This window comes from Cicer arietinum, chromosome 7, assembly GCF_000331145.2.
Source record: "Cicer arietinum cultivar CDC Frontier isolate Library 1 chromosome 7, Cicar.CDCFrontier_v2.0, whole genome shotgun sequence".
NCBI lineage: Eukaryota > Viridiplantae > Streptophyta > Magnoliopsida > Fabales > Fabaceae > Cicer > Cicer arietinum.
The window spans coordinates 11,430,767-11,451,765 of NC_021166.2; the positions used below are offsets into that span (position 1 = coordinate 11,430,767).

The 20,999-nt window shown below is 28.2% G+C and overlaps 2 protein-coding genes across 2 annotated transcripts; both read right to left on the reverse strand.

Moving 5' to 3' along the window:
- Positions 1–2,857: 2,857 nt before the first annotated feature.
- LOC101491714 (protein NRT1/ PTR FAMILY 5.2-like) lies at positions 2,858–6,034 on the reverse strand. The gene is made up of 4 exons (XM_004508971.4): positions 5,685–6,034; positions 5,311–5,528; positions 4,244–4,812; positions 2,858–3,999 (listed from the first exon to the last, which is right to left on the reverse strand). The coding sequence occupies exons 1-4, from the start codon at positions 5,806–5,808 to the stop codon at positions 3,105–3,107; spliced, it is 1,806 nt and encodes a 601-aa protein (XP_004509028.1). The 5' UTR covers positions 5,809–6,034; the 3' UTR covers positions 2,858–3,104.
- A 6,872-nt stretch (positions 6,035–12,906) lies between these two features.
- On the reverse strand, positions 12,907–14,216 carry LOC101491082 (ethylene-responsive transcription factor ERF039). The gene has a single exon (XM_004508880.4). The coding sequence runs from the start codon at positions 14,091–14,093 to the stop codon at positions 13,398–13,400; it is 696 nt and encodes a 231-aa protein (XP_004508937.1). The 5' UTR covers positions 14,094–14,216; the 3' UTR covers positions 12,907–13,397.
- Between the last annotated feature and the right edge of the window lie 6,783 nt (positions 14,217–20,999).

The window sequence follows — 20,999 nt, forward strand, 5'->3', positions numbered from 1 at the left end:
TATTTATTATTGATACATAAAAAAATGTGGTATATATTTGTCATTGATAAATTAAAAAATATTACAAATAAACCATTATCACTGCTAAATATAAAAGTTGTGAGATAAATATTTATAATAAATTAATATAAAAAATACATGACTAATATTTATTATTGATACAAAAGTAACACAACAAATATTTATCACAAATAAATATACAAGAAATATGGGATAAATATTTATTATTGGAAAATATAAACAAAAACATGGAATAAATATTTATTAGTGACAAATATAAAAAAATAATAAAAAAAATATTTATAATCGATAAATATAAAAAACAAGGGGTAAATATTTATTGTTGATACATAAAAACAACATGGGATAAATATTTATCATATGTTTATATATAAAAGTATGAGATAAATATTTGTCATTGATATATATATATAAATTACGAATAAATATTTATCATTGATAAATATAAATACACATGATAAATATATGTTATTGATACTTCAAAAAATATGGGATACTTGTAGGTTATTGATACATACAAATACATAACACATATTTGCCACTAATAAATATAAAAAATACGAGAAAAATATTTATCACTAATAAATATAAAAAAAATCGGACAAATATTTATCATTGATACGTCAAAAAAATACGGAATACATAGTTTTCATCGATAAATTTTTAAAAGAGCACGAGATAAATATTTATCAATGATAAATATAATAAAAACATAGGAAAATATTTATAATCAATAAATATAAAAAAATTGGTCCAAATATTTGCAAGTGACACATAAAAACAATACGAAACAAATATTTTCCACAAATGTATTGATAAAACATAGGATAAATATTTATCACTGATAAATATAAAAACACTCGAAAATTATATGTTATTGACACATAAAAAAATTCGGGACACATATTTAACAAAAATAAATATAAAAAATATGGGAATAAATATTTATCACAAATAAAAATAAAAACAACACATGACAAATATTTGCCATTGATACATAAAAAAATAATGGCACATAATTGTCATTGATAAATAAATAAAAAAAGAAAGGATAAACACTTATTACTTATAAATACAAAAAAACATGAGATAAATATTTATAAGAGTTAAATTTTTAAAACACCCGACTAAAATTTATCAATGATACATGAAAGAAAATATTTATCACAAATAAATATTAAAAAAATACGAGATAAATATTTATCACTGAAAAATATAAAAAACACATATCAAATATTTATCATTGACAAATATAAAAAAAAAATATGGGATAAATATATATTATTGATACATAAAAAAAAATATGACACATATTTGTGACTGATAAATATAAATAAATAAAATACAAGACATATATATTTCATTGATACATAAACACAACATGAAAAAAATATTTATCAAGGATAAATATAAAAAAACACAGGACAAAAATTTGTCATCGATAAATATTAAAAACATCCATAAAATAAATATTTGACATTTATAAATAAAAAAATACAAGACTAATATTTGTCATGAATACATAAAAAACACATGATATATATTTATTATTGATCAATTTATTAAAAAAAAACTCGTGATAAATATATGATTAATACATAAAATAAAACAAGATAAATATTTATCGTTGATTAATCTAAAAAACACGAAATAAAAGATAAATATTTGTCGTTAAAGAATTAGTTAAAGTTAGTATTTTTTTTAATATCTTATACATAAAAATAAAAATAATTATAATATACTAATTACAAAGAAATTATACACGAGATAATTGTTTGTAATTAATTAATTAAATTTATAATTTTTTGTTCAGGTAGTACTACCCACTCAATCAAGAGATGGATATCAAAACGTTTTTTGACGTACTCCGTATAATTACACAACAACCAAATCGTAATTAGTTAAGTATTATATTGTATTTTACTATTTCCCCCTTTACATCTCATAATAAAGAGAAGAAAATAATTAATTTTGTTATTTATTTTTAGCTTTTATACACAATGACTTTTTACTTGGAAATCAAATTACTTTTAACTTTGTGATAATTAATCAAAATAATTTGATTCGTGTTTTAAAAATAAATATGAACTCACTTGTGTACATGACATAAGACTTTCGTAAAAAATTATTCGTACTATAAGTTTATAACTTCGTTAATAATCATAATTTCAACTATCTATATATCGTTGATCAACTTTTCTTCTAAGTTTAATTTAACATTTATTGTTATTGCATAATAATTTGATTGTGTATTTTTTAACATTATAGTATCATGTTTTAATTATATCAATTATAAGCTCTTAAGAATATATATAATGTTATAATTTATTTTAGTATTTGTACAAAACACTTACATGAAAAAAAATATACTACCAATTATCTAATTCAATCAACTATTTAAAATAATATATCACAATTGTTCATATAATATTTAATTAATTATTTTATCCATAAAATATGTTTGGAACTAAAAATTTAAACTTATGCGAATCCATGAGTCTTTTACCAGTTTTATTTATTAAAAATAAAAAAACAAAAATCATAGCCAACCAAGTGTAGATCCTATGATTTGGGAGTGATTTAAATTTTTTACAATTGTTTTTTTTTATTATAAAAAAAAAAACAAATTATTAACAACTACACTGATAATTATTTTATAATTATCTCATACCAAAAGTTGTCCCACGAGAAAAATGGTGTTGTATTTACACTTTCGAGTTTTTTTAGCAATTTAAGTTACCACTTTTCAAGAAAAGGGGTGTCTTTGTTAATGATGTGACTATATACGACCGTGTAACTAAACATGGAGAGACAAGGTAAAATGAAGAAAATTCCAACAAGACAACGTGAAGCTCTTTATTTTTTGATTATATCAAACAGAAGGAGTGATGTCTTAAGGTTTACATAATGTTAATAATCATATTGATTATATCCATAATTTACTTGTGAGTATGACAAAATTCAAAGTAAATTTTACATTTATAAATAATCATTCACTTGTGAACTTTTTTTTCCCCACTTGATATTCTCTAAATATTGATTTTTTTAATAAAAATATATGATCAAATAACCGTCATATTTCTCTAGGATTTGGCATCTAGTTGTGAAGTGCTTTGGCTTAATCTCGCATTGTCCTTAGATGAAGTAGTGTGCATCTCCAAGCTAGTTTTGCTCTGTTTTACATCATTATATACAAAGAATTTGGCAACAACAACAAAGCCAAGGAAGTTGACGATGTTTAATGCAGCAACAAATGCATAATAATAATCTAAATGAGATACATTTAAGTTATCCAAAATCCAACCACTACGACCATGTCTTTGAGTGATATCAGCAACAGCTGATAGAATAAAAGTACTAAGAAAACCTCCTAAACCATATGTGGCTGTAGAAAATGCTGTTCCTAGACTCTTCATGTTTTCTGGTGCTTGATCGTAGAAGAATTCCATCTTAGCAATTTCAATAAAGTTGTCTGAAATTCCTGACAAGGCATATTGAGGGAGAAGGATGAAAATAGTAAGAGGGATTGTATCATGCATGCCTAAGAGGTTGTTTTCTCTTGCAACATTGAGTCTTATTCTCTCAACCAAGCTTGCAATGACCAATATAATGATGTTCAATACAAGACCAATTTCTATTCTTTGTAGTATTGTGATTCCTCTAGGATTTTTAGTGTAGCGTCGAATCACAGGAACAAAAATACAATCGTAGACTGCAATACCTATCATCATGAAGACAATTGTAACTGCTGAGAGACTTGCTGGAGAAAAATTAAAATGAGGTCCCATTCTTTTATCTAATGTCATGCCTTGTTTAATGAAGAGTGTGCCAATGTGCATTCCAAAGATACTTGGAATAATTGAAAAAATCAAAATAGGAATCAATTTTGACATTTGCTTAGTTTCCTCAATTTGTGTCACTGTACAAAGCATCCAAGATGAATTATGTCCGGTCTTTATAGCTGCTTTGTCAAGGAAACTGCAAGCGAATCAAGCAAAAAAGGGGTGATGTATGCACATTAAATAGTTCAAGTCAAATTTGTGTTTTATGTTAAAACAAGTAAGTGTTAGCACCTTAGTCTCTTACACTCCATTTTATTGATTCATATGAATACCACTAAATTTATTAGAGGCCAATGTAATTTAGTGGGGCTCATATGTTGAAAATATAGAGTGTGTTGGTGTAATGAAATTTCAAGTGATAAAAAGTAGTTAGACATAACCTGAAGAAAGAAGTATGAGCAATTTTGATTCTACCATTACATGCATACTCCTCCATACTTAACTCATGTAGCTCATTTGCATCTTCTGGGATATGTGTCTTCCATTTTCTCAAAGCAGCTACAAAGACTTGAAGCATTCGGGTTATTGGGCTCCCTGGGGGCAATTTGTGTCTATAAAATGGTGTTCCTAATAGAAACACCAAAATTGAAAATGCGAGCCCAATGGTTGGAAGACCATATCCAAGGGTCCAACCTACATTGTCTTGTATGTAAACAAATAGAGTGGTAGAAAAAAGGACACCTATCAAAATGCTAAAATACCACCAATTGAAGAAGGAAAGTTTATGAGATTTCTCTTTGGGATCGAAGTCATCAAATTGGTCTGCTCCCATTGTAGAAATGTTTGGTTTGGTTCCCCCTGTACCTAAGACAATGATGTACAAGGCAAGAAAGAAAATACCCTTTTGCAACATTGATGCCTTGGGACAATTTTTATATTCGATGCCTTTATCACATTCAGGTGGTCTAAGTGATGGTAGTGAAACCGAGAGAGTCAACAAACACATTCCCTAAAGTCAAAGAAAATAAAGACACGTATCTAACAAATATTAAATTAGGTCACACACCAAATAACAATTTTGTACCAAATCATAATATTGGTTCAAAAGGAATAAAATAAATGTTATTTACATAAAAAAATAATTAAATATATATGTTTAAAAAATTGTGTCAAAATGCATTTTAAGTTTGGTGTTATATGCGATTGAGATTGATTTTTCCAATGTGGCAAGTGTGATTTTTTATCCTCATCCATACCATAAAAATAACTTCTTAGGGAGAACATTATGTTTTGGTCCAATTTTAGACTATGAGAGCCCATTTATCTATGGAATCAAATGAGTTAAGATAAAAAAAAAATATATATATATTAAGGTTAGATTTTTTGGTCAATTTTTTTAAAATTTACGACCCAAAGCATTACATGTTTGTTTAATAAAGACATTTTTAAGGTATCAAAAGAACCATCTAAATTCTCACACAAATAGAATAAATATCATATTTCATACCAAGAGATAAATACATGATGCAAATACAAATGTCCAATATCGGCCAAGATAAGCATCAGCCACGTAAGCTCCTACAAGCGGCATGATCCACACCGAACCTCCCCAGTTGCTAATATTGTTTGAAGCTTCCACAGTACCTTGATGGAGTTTATTTGTTAAATAAACTACTAAATTTGTTGATATTCCGTGATAAGCCATCCTCTCGAACAATTCATACCCTACAAATTTACACATATATGAATAGTCAAATCTAAAAACGATAATTCTTTAAGTAATTAATGAAAATAATAAAAAAAATTAAAAATAAAAATACTATAAAGGATTAATGTATCTTTAACAATGGCTACAAAAGAAAATATAAGACTTCATATTACCTACAAGGAAGTAACAAGCTTTCCATCTTCCAGTTTTTGATCTTTGAATAGGTCTACCTTGTAAATCTACTGTGCCATCTTGAGTGTAATCTTCTAACTGCCCTTTTTCTTCATTGAATTCCATGATACTAAACAAAAACAACTATACTTTGTGCTCTTCTAGTGTGGAGAATCTTATTAGAAGGTTGCTAGCTTTTACAATGAGTTTTTCATATATTTAAGGAAATTGAATTTGATACTTAGCTTTCCCAAACTAAACTAGTTATACCTCGTCCATTTTGCATTAGACAACATGATGTAGAAATTCTAAGGCAAAAAACTTGAAAGAACAATGCGCCGCGTATTTGCTTTGTACTTCTTCATGTCATTTTTTATTTATAAGTTTCGTGTCCTTACCTTTTCGACAAAGTATCTAGATCTTTGAAATTGACATGGCACAAAAAGTCACAAGCTTATAAAAAGAAAAATAAATATACATTAAAATGGCTTTTCACCCTTTCCATGATATAGAACAGCTTTCTCACACTCTATTTTTAGTGAGTGAGATAAGTTAGCATTCTACATATTTTTTATTTGGACTAAAAACTCAATTTTTTCTTTTAGAAAACTAATTGATGGATGAATATTGATGTAATTTATATTTTTTATTTAAAATTTTCAATTTCATTTCTTTATTATTCATGTTAATGTTTATTTATTTCTCCTCATAATTAATGTTTCTCTTATGATTTGTTTTTAGAAATTCTATAGTTTTTTTTCAGCAACTTTCTCATTTACATTTACATGAACTTTATTAATTACAATGAGTTACAAAAGTAACCCACAATATAATCTTTTAAATTAACAATTGACACTAAATATTTTTTGTTTTTGTTTTTATAAATAAAAATTAGTACGGATGCTCGTGTGATGGTCGGTGTGTTATTAATATATATATATATATATATATATATATATATTAATTTTTATTTTGAAAATTTTAAATATAAAAATATGTTGCACTAAAAAAATATTGTTTTAGTTTGTTGTTGCAAAAACTTTGTATATATATATATATAACTCATTTTTACTTTTTACATTTAGCATCTTGAATTGTTTTATTAATATTTTTTATTGAATAAACCTCATCAAAAATCCGAAGGACATTTGGCCATTTTAACTTAACTTGGACACGTTAAAGTATTAAAAATAGCTCTTTTCAAAAGGTGATGCCATCTAATGAAATTTTTACACTTACTAATTCTCAATTTATGTTGGCCCGTTGTTTCTTAATTATCTCATCACCACACACGTTAAAAGCATGTTACATATTTTCAACTTCTTAAAACCATTGTGTCTAATTATCAATCTCATCGATAGACCATGTTAGTACCAAACCAAGAATAGAAGGCAAACATGATATTGTTAATAATGCACTCCATACTTAGAATAATAAGTTATAAATTCTCAAATTAATTAGACAACATTCAACAAACTAACAGTCATCCCAAAATAATTTCAAGAAACCAAGTTGTGCAAATAAACTTGATAATAGATAAGGGAAAACCCCAAATAAAGAGGAGATTAAAAAATCATTGAGGACTGACCCATTGAAAAACAACCAAAAGCAAGTATAACTATTTACCTCTATTGAAGCCATCATGCCTCACAAACTGCATACCTGATTTTCTAGCATAAACAACAAAATGAAACTAAAAAGCATTCCAAACCGTTAGAAATTTTAAATGAAAGGGGAAATTCGTAACCAATAAAAAATGGTGAAAATACATAACATTTAATTAATTAGCGAAAATGGAATATTCATAACCACAAAACATTTAAGTTAAAGAATAACAGATTATGAGGAGCTTAATAATCAATTAGAATGTTAAGTTAGAGTTTAGTATGTTATAAATTTGAATTAACCGAATAGGAATGATTGGATAATTGATTAGGTCAATAATCAAAAGTAGAAAATGGTTAAGTTATAGATTAATCGATTAATTTAATAATAATCGATTAATGCAGTATGGTTAATCGGTTAAGATTAAGTTAGAATGGTTGATTGAGTTAATAGTTAACTAGTAACGATGAATTAGGTAGTTAGATTAGACTATTAACCTAAACTTAAGTTAACAAAGTTGAATATTATTGAGATTGTTGATACGATGATAATCACACCTAGTCACATATATGAGTTGAGTGTTGTTAGACAATGATTATTGACCATGACGATTATGTCATGTTTGCAATGTGTTGCATCCATATAGTAGACCATGTTGGTATTGTGTTCTGATAGAACCAGAGCTCGAATATCGATGAGGAATTGATGACATTGTAATTAGAAATGTCTTATGTAAAAGTAGAGCTCTGTTGGAACGTTCTATTGAATATTGAATCATACTGAGAAGATATTATTGTTCGTGGCGTAGTATGTAGATTGTCAACTCATATCAATCCAAAGTTAGAAGGATGCAATGTAAAATAGTTGATGATTACGATTCTTATCGTGCTATCATCCATCTATTAATATTATTATGAGTTATATGTTATGATGATGATGAATGTACATTTAACTTACCTTACTTTTCCTTAGTCTGTTTACAACTACATGTTTGAGTAAATGAAAAGATTTAAGCATACGTCTAATATGGTAGTAGATATGATAGATGCATTGACATTTCTTTCATGTAGTAGATATGGTAGTTTATTTTATGTTAGTTGTCTCCACCAATAAATTTAGGATTGTATAGAATTAACACTCATAAGTGTAATAATTCTGGAGTTAAACTCTTTTTGTTATGTTATTTTCGCATGTTCTCGAATTGTAATTTTTCTATGTTTTATTTTAAATCAATTTTATTCTTATTTTTATTATATTTATGCTTTAAAATATTTTCGAGATGAATGGTCTTGTGTAATTTTAAAAAAGGGACTAATTATTGTTTAATGAACAGTGTTATTGTTTGCATTACCATGATACTTGCCATAATTGTTAAGATTGAAATAGGCATTATTTTTCTCACTTGCTTGGTTTCCTTAACCCGTGCTAATGTATAAAGCATCCATATGATGAAGTTTGGACAATTTTCACTATTGCTTTATCAAGAATTCTACAAACACATTGATGGGAGAAATATGTAAGTTACATCCGTCGTACCAAATTTCCTTGACATAAAAAAATAAGTATAGTAAAACTTAAAGTGATAAAAAAGAACATAGATTCAACCTCAAGAAGAATATGTGATCAGTTTTGTTTCTATTAGAAGCATACTCTTCCATACTTAGCTGATGTAGTTCTTTTGGAACGCATGTCTTCTATTTTCTCATAATAGCCTCAAAGACTTGAAGCATCCTAATTATAGTATTGACTTTTGGAACACATTCTATATTGAAACAACGAGACTAATGGTTGGAAGGGTCCAATCCACATTGTCTTGTATGTAAGTTAAGAATGTGTTAAAGAAAAAAAAAAACGTGTCAATCAATTTGCTAAAAATCCACCAATAAAAAAAAATAAAAAAAAAAGAGCTTGTAAAATCTATCTTCAATATCAAATTCATCAAATTGGTCAACTCTCATAGTAGAAATGGTTGGTTTGGTTCTTTTGTATAAGGCAAAGAAAAATATACCCTTTTTGCAATAGTGATACCCTAAGATATTTTGGTCCACAATGTGTGTGCTTATTGTGGGAACCTCAATGATGGTAGTGAAACTGTTATAATAAACAAATATATCTCCTGGGTTACAAGAAACAAGAGTATATTTTCTTACAATCAATTTTGTCCGACCAATGAGCTCACATTCTCATTGATGTTTTAATAAAGTGTCCAATTTACATCATAAATAAATAAAAAATAAAAAATAAAAAATAATAATAACTAACTAACAAACAAATAAAAATAATGTTTTTGGTAGAAATAAAAGTTGTATATCCTCCCTCCTTTACATTTTCAGCTTTCATGTTTCCATTCTTTTGAATCTTCACCAACTTTGCACTTCATTAAAACATAGAAGTTTCATTTTCACCAACTTTGCACTCCACCAAAAAGTAAAAGTTTCATATTTAGTTATCATTCTATAATTTCTGCAAAACAATAGAAAAATCATAACTCAATTTATAACAAAACACAATTTCTTTAAAAGCAATAAACAAATTCACATTTTATACCCAAGAACTACATAACTTTGATTTCTCAATCGCACAAAGAGATACGTAGGAACAAAATCACACTCTTTTCAAACACGTTAATAAAAAATTTCTTATTTTCCCTCTGTTTCTTAAACACACGTTTATTTCAAAATCACATTAAAAAAACAATTAATATTTATATTTATTAATAAGAAGAAATAAATATATTTAAGTTAATATTAATTTTACACAATTAATTATTGGTAACCGTATTTTAACGGATGTCGTAGGGTGTTAATACCTTCTTTATGCATAATCAGACTCTCAAACTTAAAATTTGGTTTTAAAGACCATTTTTTATTTTATTTTAATGGTTTTTCAATATTTTCTCTATTTTAAAATAAACGTTTGTGGCAATTCTATTAAATTTAAAAAACACTCAAAATTTTAACCTGCAACATTTATTATTTTTAATTCTGTAAGATATATTGTATCATACTAAATCAAAATCATGTCAAGCCTTAGTGATGCATCAAGATAACAAAAAATAACTTCTACCTATGTTAGATGCCTTGAAATGTTGCTTAATTTTATTCAAAATGTATTGTTAAATTGAAGATTTATACTAATACATCATTTTTTTTATATTCTCTTTTATTGAGTATAGTTAACGTTGATGTAACTATTTTTGAATTGAAATCCTATTCACACAAGAAAATGAGACAGACATGGTAAAAATGAGATACCCATATATCCACATGATTTCAGTAAATAATAAATAGATGGTTATAAGTAATTGTTAGAAAATATGTTATTAGTAATTATTGATGCGTGCCTTTTAAATTCTTTATATAATTGTTTTTTTTTCTTTCTATTATTTTGTAGATTTAGAAGAAACTTTAACATTGTGTTGGGTTCATAAAAAATAAAATAAAAGAAAATAAGAGAAAAAAAAAATAGAAAATAAGACGATTTGTTAGTTGTTTGAAATAAGATAAAGTAAAAAAAATTAGAAAGGAAATAAATAAATCTATTTATGAAATGCATATGTATTCTTAAACAAAACTGAGAAATAATAAAGAGGATAAAAATATTTAAAAAGTTAAAATATTATTAAAATTCAAGATAAATTAAAAATATTTATGTTATCTATTAAAATAAAAAGGGAATGTGTGAAAATATATTTTTAATATTTTTTAAATTTTAAATAAAATGATTTCAAAACTATAAGGAAGAAATTAACATTATATTTTATTTACTATAATTCGTTTTATAAGTCCTATACATTTTTATCAATTGGCTTGAGTGGCTTCCTAATGGACGAGGAGCAAAGTAGTGGAGAGTTTTCCATCCTTCATTTCTTTGGTGAAAGGAAACAAAATGCTAAAAATATAAATCATTATTGATTGGCTAACACATGGTGTATTTGGTTGGCAAAAAATGGTATGTTGAAAGGGAATTGCATTGAATGTGGAGGAAGTGGTTGACACAATCAAGAGATTGTCGTGGTCTTGATTCATAAATTGGATAGGGAGAGATATAAATCTTTCTATTTTTTTGTATATTGATGGTATTGTCTTTAAACTTGTCTACAATGTGTATGCAAATTTTCTTTTTTTGGGTTGATTAGACACCGCATTCATGTAAATGAGTTGAATACCTCTTATACTCCTAGTAATAACATCTTTATATATATATATATATAAACTACATAATTTATTTTCTTGTAAACTTTGCTATAGAATTGAGAAAAATATATAAAAGACTCCTAAAACTTTAAATAAAATTCACATATTTTAAATATTTTTAAGGATGATTTAGTTTTAAATCTAAATGTTTATTTCCAACTAGCTTGAATTGAAGAGCACGTGGAAGATTGTATTGTAAAGTTGAACATAAATTATTATTTTTCGTTTTAATTGATTGTGACAATGAAAATGACTCTACTGTAAATGAGACAAAGAAAATTGAAAAAGACTTAACTATCAAATTTCTTTGAATATTAAGCTCCCCTAAGATGCCTCCTTCCGTCAAATTGAGATTCTTTCTATTTTTTAAAAGCAATGATAAATTATATTCATATAATTTTTCTGTATAAATCAAGAAATTTAAATTTATGTTAAATATTCTATTATATGAGTACAAATATTTATAGAAAACTATAATAATCGAGGAAGAAAAATTGGAGAGTAACTTAATTTCCGTCCGTCGTAGTAGCAATCAACTTCATGAGATCATAACATGTTTCTACTTTTGACGACAGAGTTCGTGATGATTGTTTTGGAACAGTAAAATGACCCTTTCAGATCTTTTTTCATGACACCTATTTATAAAATTGTAAACAATAATTGCCACCCGTTTTAAAATACTCCTTTTGACAACAACAAAAATCTAATTTCTCACCACACTAATTTATTTCACATATATATATATATATTATAAGCTTGCAGAAGTTTAATTATAGAAGGACTAGTTAACATACACTTTACTTAATTAAAAATATAATTACACTTAAATTAAAAAATTTAATTAGTATGAAGCAATATATTAGTTACTTTTATAATAACGGGGTATTTTGTTATTTATACGCGAGCCATATATATATATATATAAAAGCCATATTTGAACCATGAGGAACAAGAACACCTTTATCATATAAATAAACTATAAACATGTAGAATAAAATAGAGTAGTCTAGTTAGTATATATTCAACTCGTATCTTACAACAACCTAAGTTTAATTTTGTTGTTGATGTAAGAATTTTGTTGGTGAATAATATTTGAACTTTGAAGATTTATCATAGCCTAATGAGTCTATCAAATTCATTCATCTAATCTTTTCTTTGAAAAAAAAAGGTTTAATTCAATTTTATTAGATTATTAAGCCTCAACCCACGATGTCTCTCTCCTCGCAGTTTAAGGTCAATTGCCTTTCTAAAAGCCACATTGTTCTTCATTTGAAAACAACACAATAATAATAATCATAATAATAATATAATACACATAAAAGTTTAACAAACTGCCAACAATATTAATAATGGCATTAAATTTAAAGGACAAAGTGTCCAATTAAAACTACTGTGTTTTGAGGCTTAATTAGTAATATCCATGTAAACAAAGAAACTATACATATATCATTAAAAACAAATCAGAGAAAACAATTACAATTAAAAAAATCCAGCTGAATTTTATTCCACATGAATAAGAATTAATTAAAAACGAACTCCAACTGAATCTTATTCCACACAAACTATTACAAAAAAAGAAACAAATTGACAAACGGGAAATTTAATATTCACAATAATTAAAATTTAATGGAAATATTGACAAAAGTTTTTTTTAGTGTGATTTATAACATATCTATACACAATTTAATTTCTAAACTCTATCGAAAGAGATTAGTCTTTAAAGTTCCACGGCATACAAATTAATTTGATGTTGAAGTGATTTTAGTAAAAAAATGAAGTGGCACCCCTCAAACCATAGTAGATAATGTAGAACTTCAATATTCTAGCAAAGTAACAATTGAAGTCCAAAAGACAAAGGAACAAAGAAAGAGAGTATCACAAAGGGAAATGGAATGTGTGCTTTAATTAGGTGACTTAACACGAGTCCCATAGAAAAGAGTCTTCAAGCCGGAAAGCCGAGTCTATATGTTGAGCTCCAGTTACAAGCCAAGCCGATGAAGAATAATCAAGTGAAAGATCAGGAAGGTTCAAGAACATGTCATCCTCACCATTCAACGATGATCGTTCATTGTGGCTTGAAGAAGACGAGGCTTGGCTCGGCTCGGCTTCAGCTTCCAATTGAAGTTGACGAGTTGGATGATTATAAAAAGTTGCGGCTGCTTTGGCGGCGGCGGCTTGGATGTCCTTAGGAGAAGTACTAGCTGGACGCGGCAACATAGCGGCTAATTCGGGGAAATTAAGGTAAGCCGAAGAGCCTTTGATAGCAAGAGCCGCCACGTCATGAGCTCGAGCCGCCATATCTGGAGTTGGAAAAGTTCCAAGCCAAATTCTTGATTTTTTTCTTGGCTCTCTAATTTCTGACACCCATTTGCCCCATTGACGCATTCTTACTCCTCTATATGTTGGATGCTTCCCATCAATATCATTATTATTCATTTTTTTCTTTTTCTTTTCTTTGATGCTACTATTGCTTAATTCTTTGACATGTTGAGTTTTCTTCTTAGTGGTAGTGGCTTCTTCTTCTGAGGATGAATTAGAAGTTGAGGCAATAATAGAGGTAGTTGATTGAAGTTCGTGAGTGTGAATAAGGACAAAATCTTCCAAATCCATTGAGGGAGAGAAAAGAGAATAATGTGAGTGAATGAGAAAATGTGGTGAGGAAAGGTTTCAAATAGGTCGAGCTTATAATTCTTTTCAAATATTAATTAAAGATATGGGTCCAAACTTTTAAAGAGGAACAGTTGCTTTGTTTCCTCGTGGCATTATATGCTTCTCTCTAACTTGCTACTTCTTTAGGCTTTGGCTTCATTAACAATAATGGTCATACGAATATATAATTGGCTTCTTGGCATTATATGCTTTTAGTTACAAATTATTTTTAGGTTTTATCTTTAGTCCTTTAATTTTTTAAATTATATTTTGGTTTCTTAAATTGTAAACATTAAAAACTCTTGTCTCTTAATCTTTTAAATTAAAAATTAAACATTTTAATATTTATATTAATTTTTTATTTTTTTATAAGATATTGTAAATATCATTATAGTTAATTTATACAACAACTGAGAAATTCTGAATTTAAATTTAAAAAAATGACGTTTAATCTAATCATATCAACATTTATGAATTAAATAAATGTTCATATACAAATTCTCTCAACTAATTACGATTGTGTAAAGTAAGTTGGTATGAAATGAAATTATCTACGTAAAATTGCTCAATTATGTATATTTCTTACTGCAACATAACTGATTTGTTTTAAGTGATCGTTACCTCAAATCAAGTGACTAAGCATAATTATCTTGGCGGTACGTCATTTCATACTCACTAAGTAGAGTGATTAGTTAGGAGCATTTTTTATCAATAATAGGTGGTCCATTATTTATATCACAACCGGTTCCTCTTTTTGTATTATCTTCATAACATAATTGATCACTCTGTCCACGTATGTACATGGCTTTACGATCCTTATTATATTATTATTATTATGCTCACAAGCGAAGATATTTTATTGCATATAATAATAATTATATATAACAGTAGGTGGGCATAATTAAATTGTTAATGTATACCACAAAATCTTTGACGTTGCGTTCTTTTAAGTGAGAAACTTTTTTCACAGTCCTCCTAAAAATGTAAAAGAATGATATGGAAAAGAAAATGTCATCTTGTCTTGTAAATGCAACTTAAATAATAAAAAGTGTGATGGCATTTAATTTGTTGGATTTGAGTTTGAATCATACCCGTTTTGATATTTTGTGTATGAATTTTATCACTAAATTCTTTTAAACTAAATAAAGAAAAAAGCACATATAATAGCGTGTTTTGTGATGACAAAAATATGGAAGGAAAAAATTCCACTCTTTCAAATAACTAAAACTAAAATAATTCTTTCAATGACTTCCACCGGCATTTTTCCTTTACTCACGATTTAACGAGAAGACAATATGTGTAGATTGAAGAATGAATACAGAAATACCTTAATATTCAATTTTATTGTTACAGCACGCTGTATAGTATAATAGACTTTTTCACGAAAAAATTAAAAAGGTTAAAATGTTAAGTCGGAAAATTAATCATATATATAAAGTAGGGGTTGAAATAGTCAAACCAATTAAATAATAATACATATAATTATTATTTTTTCGTTAATATTTTTTATTTTAACAATAAATATTTTCTTTATTATTATTATTAACTTCTTCTCTCCCGTGTTTCCATTTTTTTGTTACTCCTACTACCTCTATTACTATATAAAAGATTTTTTGCATTAATGCACATTCTCATTTTAAAACTATTCTTCAATTATTAAGAGAAAAAAATAAGTTGTCTTTTAATTTTTTTTTATATTTAATTTAGATGTATTTTTTGTGAAAAATTGATTAATGTATTTTATAATTTGAATAATTGAAAGTAAGAGATTGAACTTTTGACTTTATGTTAAATAATGTCTTAAATCGAACATTACAGGAACTGCAGTTAGAGTTCATGTTACTTTTTAGTACCCAAAAAATATAAAATAAAAAACCAATATTTATTTTTACGTGCATTTTTTTCTCTCTATAAAATTTTGTTACACACGCTTTTTCGTGTGTTGAGTGGATCATCTACTCTGTTTCACTTTTTCTTGTTAGTTATTACTTTGCTGAGTATTCTTTTACTTCTCTCCGTGTTCATAGGTTAGTTCAAACTCAAAAACAACACTCTCACTTCATTTCTTCTTCCCATTTTTAATCATATGAATGATTTGTCGGATGCTTTGGTTTTGCTAGGCCACGCAATAGTTTACCTTTTGTTTTTCTTTTTACATAATCATAAAAAAGGACTAAAAAATTCGGTAGACATCATATCTACCTTTTTGGTCGTATGCACCCCCTATTTATGTTGTTATAATACATCTTTAATTTTCTTATACCTATTCATTATTTATTATATTTTTATATCTTTATTTTTATTATATATCAGATTAAATAATACATGTGATTTTTAACTTAATTTCAGTTAACATTTTAGTTTTTTATTATTTTTTTTATGATCTGATCTTTTATTTTAATTTTAAGTGACAATTTGATCTTTTATGTTTTAAAATATAAAAAATATTATCCGATTTTTTTTTTACAAAATTTTTTCAAAAATTTCAAACAAACCCCATAAAATTAATTATCATCCTTAATATAATGCAAATTTCATCAAATTCATAACTTAAATCTTTAAATTCATAACTTAAGTCTTTAAATAAACTCATATTTTCATCTCTAACAACATCAAATAAAGAATGAAAATATGAATTTATTTTGATATTTGAGTTACAAATTTGATAAAATTTATATTATATTGAAGAATATAATTAATTTTATGGATTATTTTTAAAAAATTGATAAATTTTTTGAATTTTTATAAAAAAAATATAACATTATTGACATTTTAAAACATAAACGATCAAATTGTCACTTAAAATTAAAATAAATGACTAAATTAAAAAATTAAAATTAAAAATTAAAATATTAACTGAAATTAAATTAAGGGACCACATGTAATTTTTAGCTTATATATTATCAGATTTATATATTATTATCTTTTATTTTGATTTCTCTTAAGATATTCAAGATATATACACTATTGAGAGTGTACACAAAACATTTTTCTATTATAATTAATTGATATTACTCAACTCAATTATAATAATTAATTGATATTGAGTTTCCTGACCCATTTGACTCTAAAATTAATAATGGGCGGAGCAGGTGTCTCAATGATCCTAGTCGACATCATTTGCATCTGGTTCATATTCTTTAACTATATGCAGACTGTTTTCTAGATTAGTCTCTAAACTTCCTACCAACTGCTGCTGACATGTTAACACCCCACCAATATCCCTTTTAACATCTAAAAGGAAAACATGAACACTCCAAATATTTGAATCTAAATCAAATATGACATCCTTGTCTGTATTATAATTGGCCTCTCGTCATGCTAAAGTCACCACATTGCTTCATAAGTTTTCTGATATCTTTAATAATTCTAAAGTGTGATTAAGAACAAGCATACCCAATTAAATTAAACAAATCAGCAATGAGAAAGTGTAATTCAATCACCACTTTTGAAAAATCCATCTCTATTTAATGTTCAATGCCATTAAGAATAGCTTTCAACTCTACTTCCAAAACTGAAGAGAAACTGACTAGTATAATCTCTGATTAAACCACCAACTGATACATTATTCGCAAAGACCCCAACAACGCCATAGCATAACGTTAAGCTTAACAAAACCAGTTACGTGTCATAAAAAATGATGGAAAAAATACATAGGCAAAGTTTTGTTAAAATTTTTCTTTTTTATTAGATCAATGAAAAAGTGGTTTTTTATTTTATTTTTTCCATTATTGGACCAATAAAACCAACCATATCTCATTTCATTTGACTTAAGGTGGGACTTATTGATCTAATGGTAAAAATAAACTTGTATATTGCACACACTTATTTACTTTTCACCACAGAACCTTGAATCAGGAAATAAGTGGAGATTATTTACATTAAAGCATATCCTTGGTGCCTAATGTACGTAACTCAATTTTTTGAGCCAGATGGATTTACATACAAGACAAGTCGGGCTACCTGCTAGCACGACTGCCCTACTTGGAGATTAATTGTTTATGACTGATATCATGTCTTTTAGAGAGTATGCTGTGAATCAGGAAATAAATAATAATGTATAATTATATTTATCAGTTTTTCTAAAATTAGTTAGACAAATCAGAATTTGATTTGATCCTCTTAATTTGTAATTATTAGATATAAATGTTGCTGCCCTGTTTCCCTGCTCCTGCTCTGTTTTTGTACTGCTGTCATCATTATTTTTTTTACGTACAATAGCATGACTTCTGAAAAAGAAAGAGACAACTTTTGTGTCCGTTTTACTGGCAAGAATTACGCTGCTTGGGAATTTCAATTCAAAATGTATGTTAAAGGAAAAGGATTATGGAGTCACCTTGATGGGGTTTTGAAGGCACCGATAGAGAAAACTGCCTTAGATGCGTGGGAAATCAAAGATGCTCAGATTATTTCTTGGATTCTCAATACTATTGATCCTCATATGATCAATAATTTGCGCTCTTTTTCAACTGCTCAAGAAATGTGGAACTATTTGAAGCGTATCTACAACCAAGACAATACGGCCAAACGTTTTCATTTGGAGCTAGAGTTAGCCAACTACAAACAAAGTAATTTGTCAATTCAAGAATATTATTCTGAATTTTTGAATTTATGGACAGAACACTCTGCTATTCTATTTGCTGCGGTTCCCAAGACTTCTCTCGCGGATGTCCAAGTTGTGTACGACACTAGCAAGCGGGATCAATTTCTCATGAAACTTCGTCCAGAATTTGAGGTTGTTAGAGGTGCTTTGCTGAACAGAAATCCTGTTCCTTCTTTGGATACATGTGTTGGTGAACTTCTCCGAGAGGAACAACGTCTCTTTACTCAAGGAACCATGTCTCATGATGTTGTCACTTCTGAACCTGTTGCATATGCTGCTCAAAGCCGAGGTAAAGGTCGTGATATGCGACAAGTCCAATGTTTCTCGTGTAAACAGTTTGGACATGTCGCTCGTAGTTGTAATATGAAATTTTGTAATTATTGCAAGAAGCACGGTCATATTATCTCTGATTGTCCCACGCGCCCTCCACGACCAACACAACATTCTGTGCAGGCATTCCATGCCACTAAGAGCTCTGCAATTGGTCCTTCCATTCCTAGTGCCTCTAATGGTGGTGCTCTACAGCCCGAAATGATTCAACAAATGGTACTTTCTGCCCTTTCAGCCTTGGGAATTCAGGGTAAGTCTTCTAATGTTTCGAATCCATGGTTTCTTGATTCTGGTGCATCCAATCACATGACGGGTTCTTCTAAATTCTTGCACAATTTACATTCTTATCATGGTAATCAGAAAATTCAAATTGCTGATGGTAATACTATTTCTATCACTAATGTTGGTGATATCAACTCTGATTTTCGGGATGTGCTTGTATCACCTGGACTTGCTTCCAATTTATTGTCTGTTGGACAATTGGTGGACAACAATTGTAATGTTAATTTTTCTCGTGATGGTTGTCTTGTGCAGGAGCAGGTGTCGGGGAAGGTGATCGCGAAGGGGCCTAAAGTGGGAAGATTGTTTCCACTTCAATTTATTTTCAATCATTTATCTCTTGCTTGTAATAGTGTTTTGAATTCTTATGAGGATTGGCATAGAAAATTGGGTCATCCAAACTCTAATGTGTTGTCTCATTTAGTTAAAACTGGTTTATTGGGAAATAAAAATGTTGTTTCTAATGCCTCTGTGCCATGTTCTGTTTGCAAATTGGCTAAAAGTAAAACACTTCCTTTTCCGTCTAGTGCTCATCGTGCTTCCACGTGTTTTGAGATGATTCATAGTGATGTATGGGGACTGTCTCCTGTAACTTCTCATGCTCACTATAAATATTTTGTCACATTTATTGATGATTACAGTCGTTTTACTTGGATATATTTTCTTCGGTTCAAATCTGAAGTGTTTTCTATGTTTAAGAAATTTCTAACATATGTTGAAACTCAATTTCAAACAAGTGTTAAAATTTTTCGCTCTGACTCTGGTGGTGAGTATATGTCTCATGAGTTTCAGGAGTATCTTCAGCAAAAAGGTATTTTGTCTCAACGATCATGTCCAAATACCCCCCAACAAAATGGAATGGCAGAACGTAAGAATCGTCATTTGCTTGATGTAACGCGCACCTTGCTTCTTCAAGCTTCTGTACCATCTCGATTTTGGGTGGAGGCTCTTTCCACAGCTGTCTTCCTGATTAATCGTCTTCCTTCTACAGTTATTGATCTTGACTCCCCTTTTTTTCGTCTTTTTAAAATTCAGCCTGATTATAGTGATTTACATACTTTTGGATGTGTGTGTTTTGTTCACCTACCTCCATCTGAAAGACATAAACTTGGAGCGCAATCTGCTCAATGCGCATTTATGGGGTATAGTAACTCTCATAAGGGTTTTGTGTGTTATGATGTTTCTAACCAGCGCTTTCGCATTTCTAGGAACGTAACATTTTTTGATAATCAATTTATGTTTCAGTGTCTTTCTCATGCCATGAATGATATTGCTATTCTTCCCAATTTTTCTACTATGCCTCAATCTATAGAACATTTTAAACCAGGAAATGTATATGTTAGAAAACACAAACAACAGGTTATAACCCCCCTTCTCGACCCTGATCCGCCACCTGATCCTGTTGTGGTTGCACCACGGCGTTCTAGCAGAGCGTCTTGCGCACCCGATAGATATTCACTAGACAGGTATAATTCCTCACATGCTTCTTTGTTTGCATCTCTCTAGCATATCTATTCCTTCTTTGTTAGCTGTTTCTAATGGGTGGACTCTTTATCAAATGGATATGAAGAATGCATTTCTTCACGGTGATCTCACTGAAGATATTTATACGACTCCTCCTCAAGGTCTATTTTCTTCATCTCATGGTGTGTGCA

Bases quoted from the DNA above. Each gene is read 5' to 3' on its own strand.
- LOC101491082 (XM_004508880.4), bottom strand. From the start codon at position 14,093: ATGGATTTGGAAGATTTTGTCCTTATTCACACTCACGAACTTCAATCA.
- LOC101491714 (XM_004508971.4), bottom strand. From the start codon at position 5,808: ATGGAATTCAATGAAGAAAAAGGGCAGTTAGAAGATTACACTCAAGAT. The intron at 5,529-5,684 runs GTAATATGAAGT...GTAAATTTGTAG, and splicing joins AGCTTGTTACTTCCTTGTAG to GGTATGAATTGTTCGAGAGG. The intron at 4,813-5,310 runs GTATGAAATATG...CTTTGACTTTAG, and splicing joins CATCATGTATTTATCTCTTG to GGAATGTGTTTGTTGACTCT.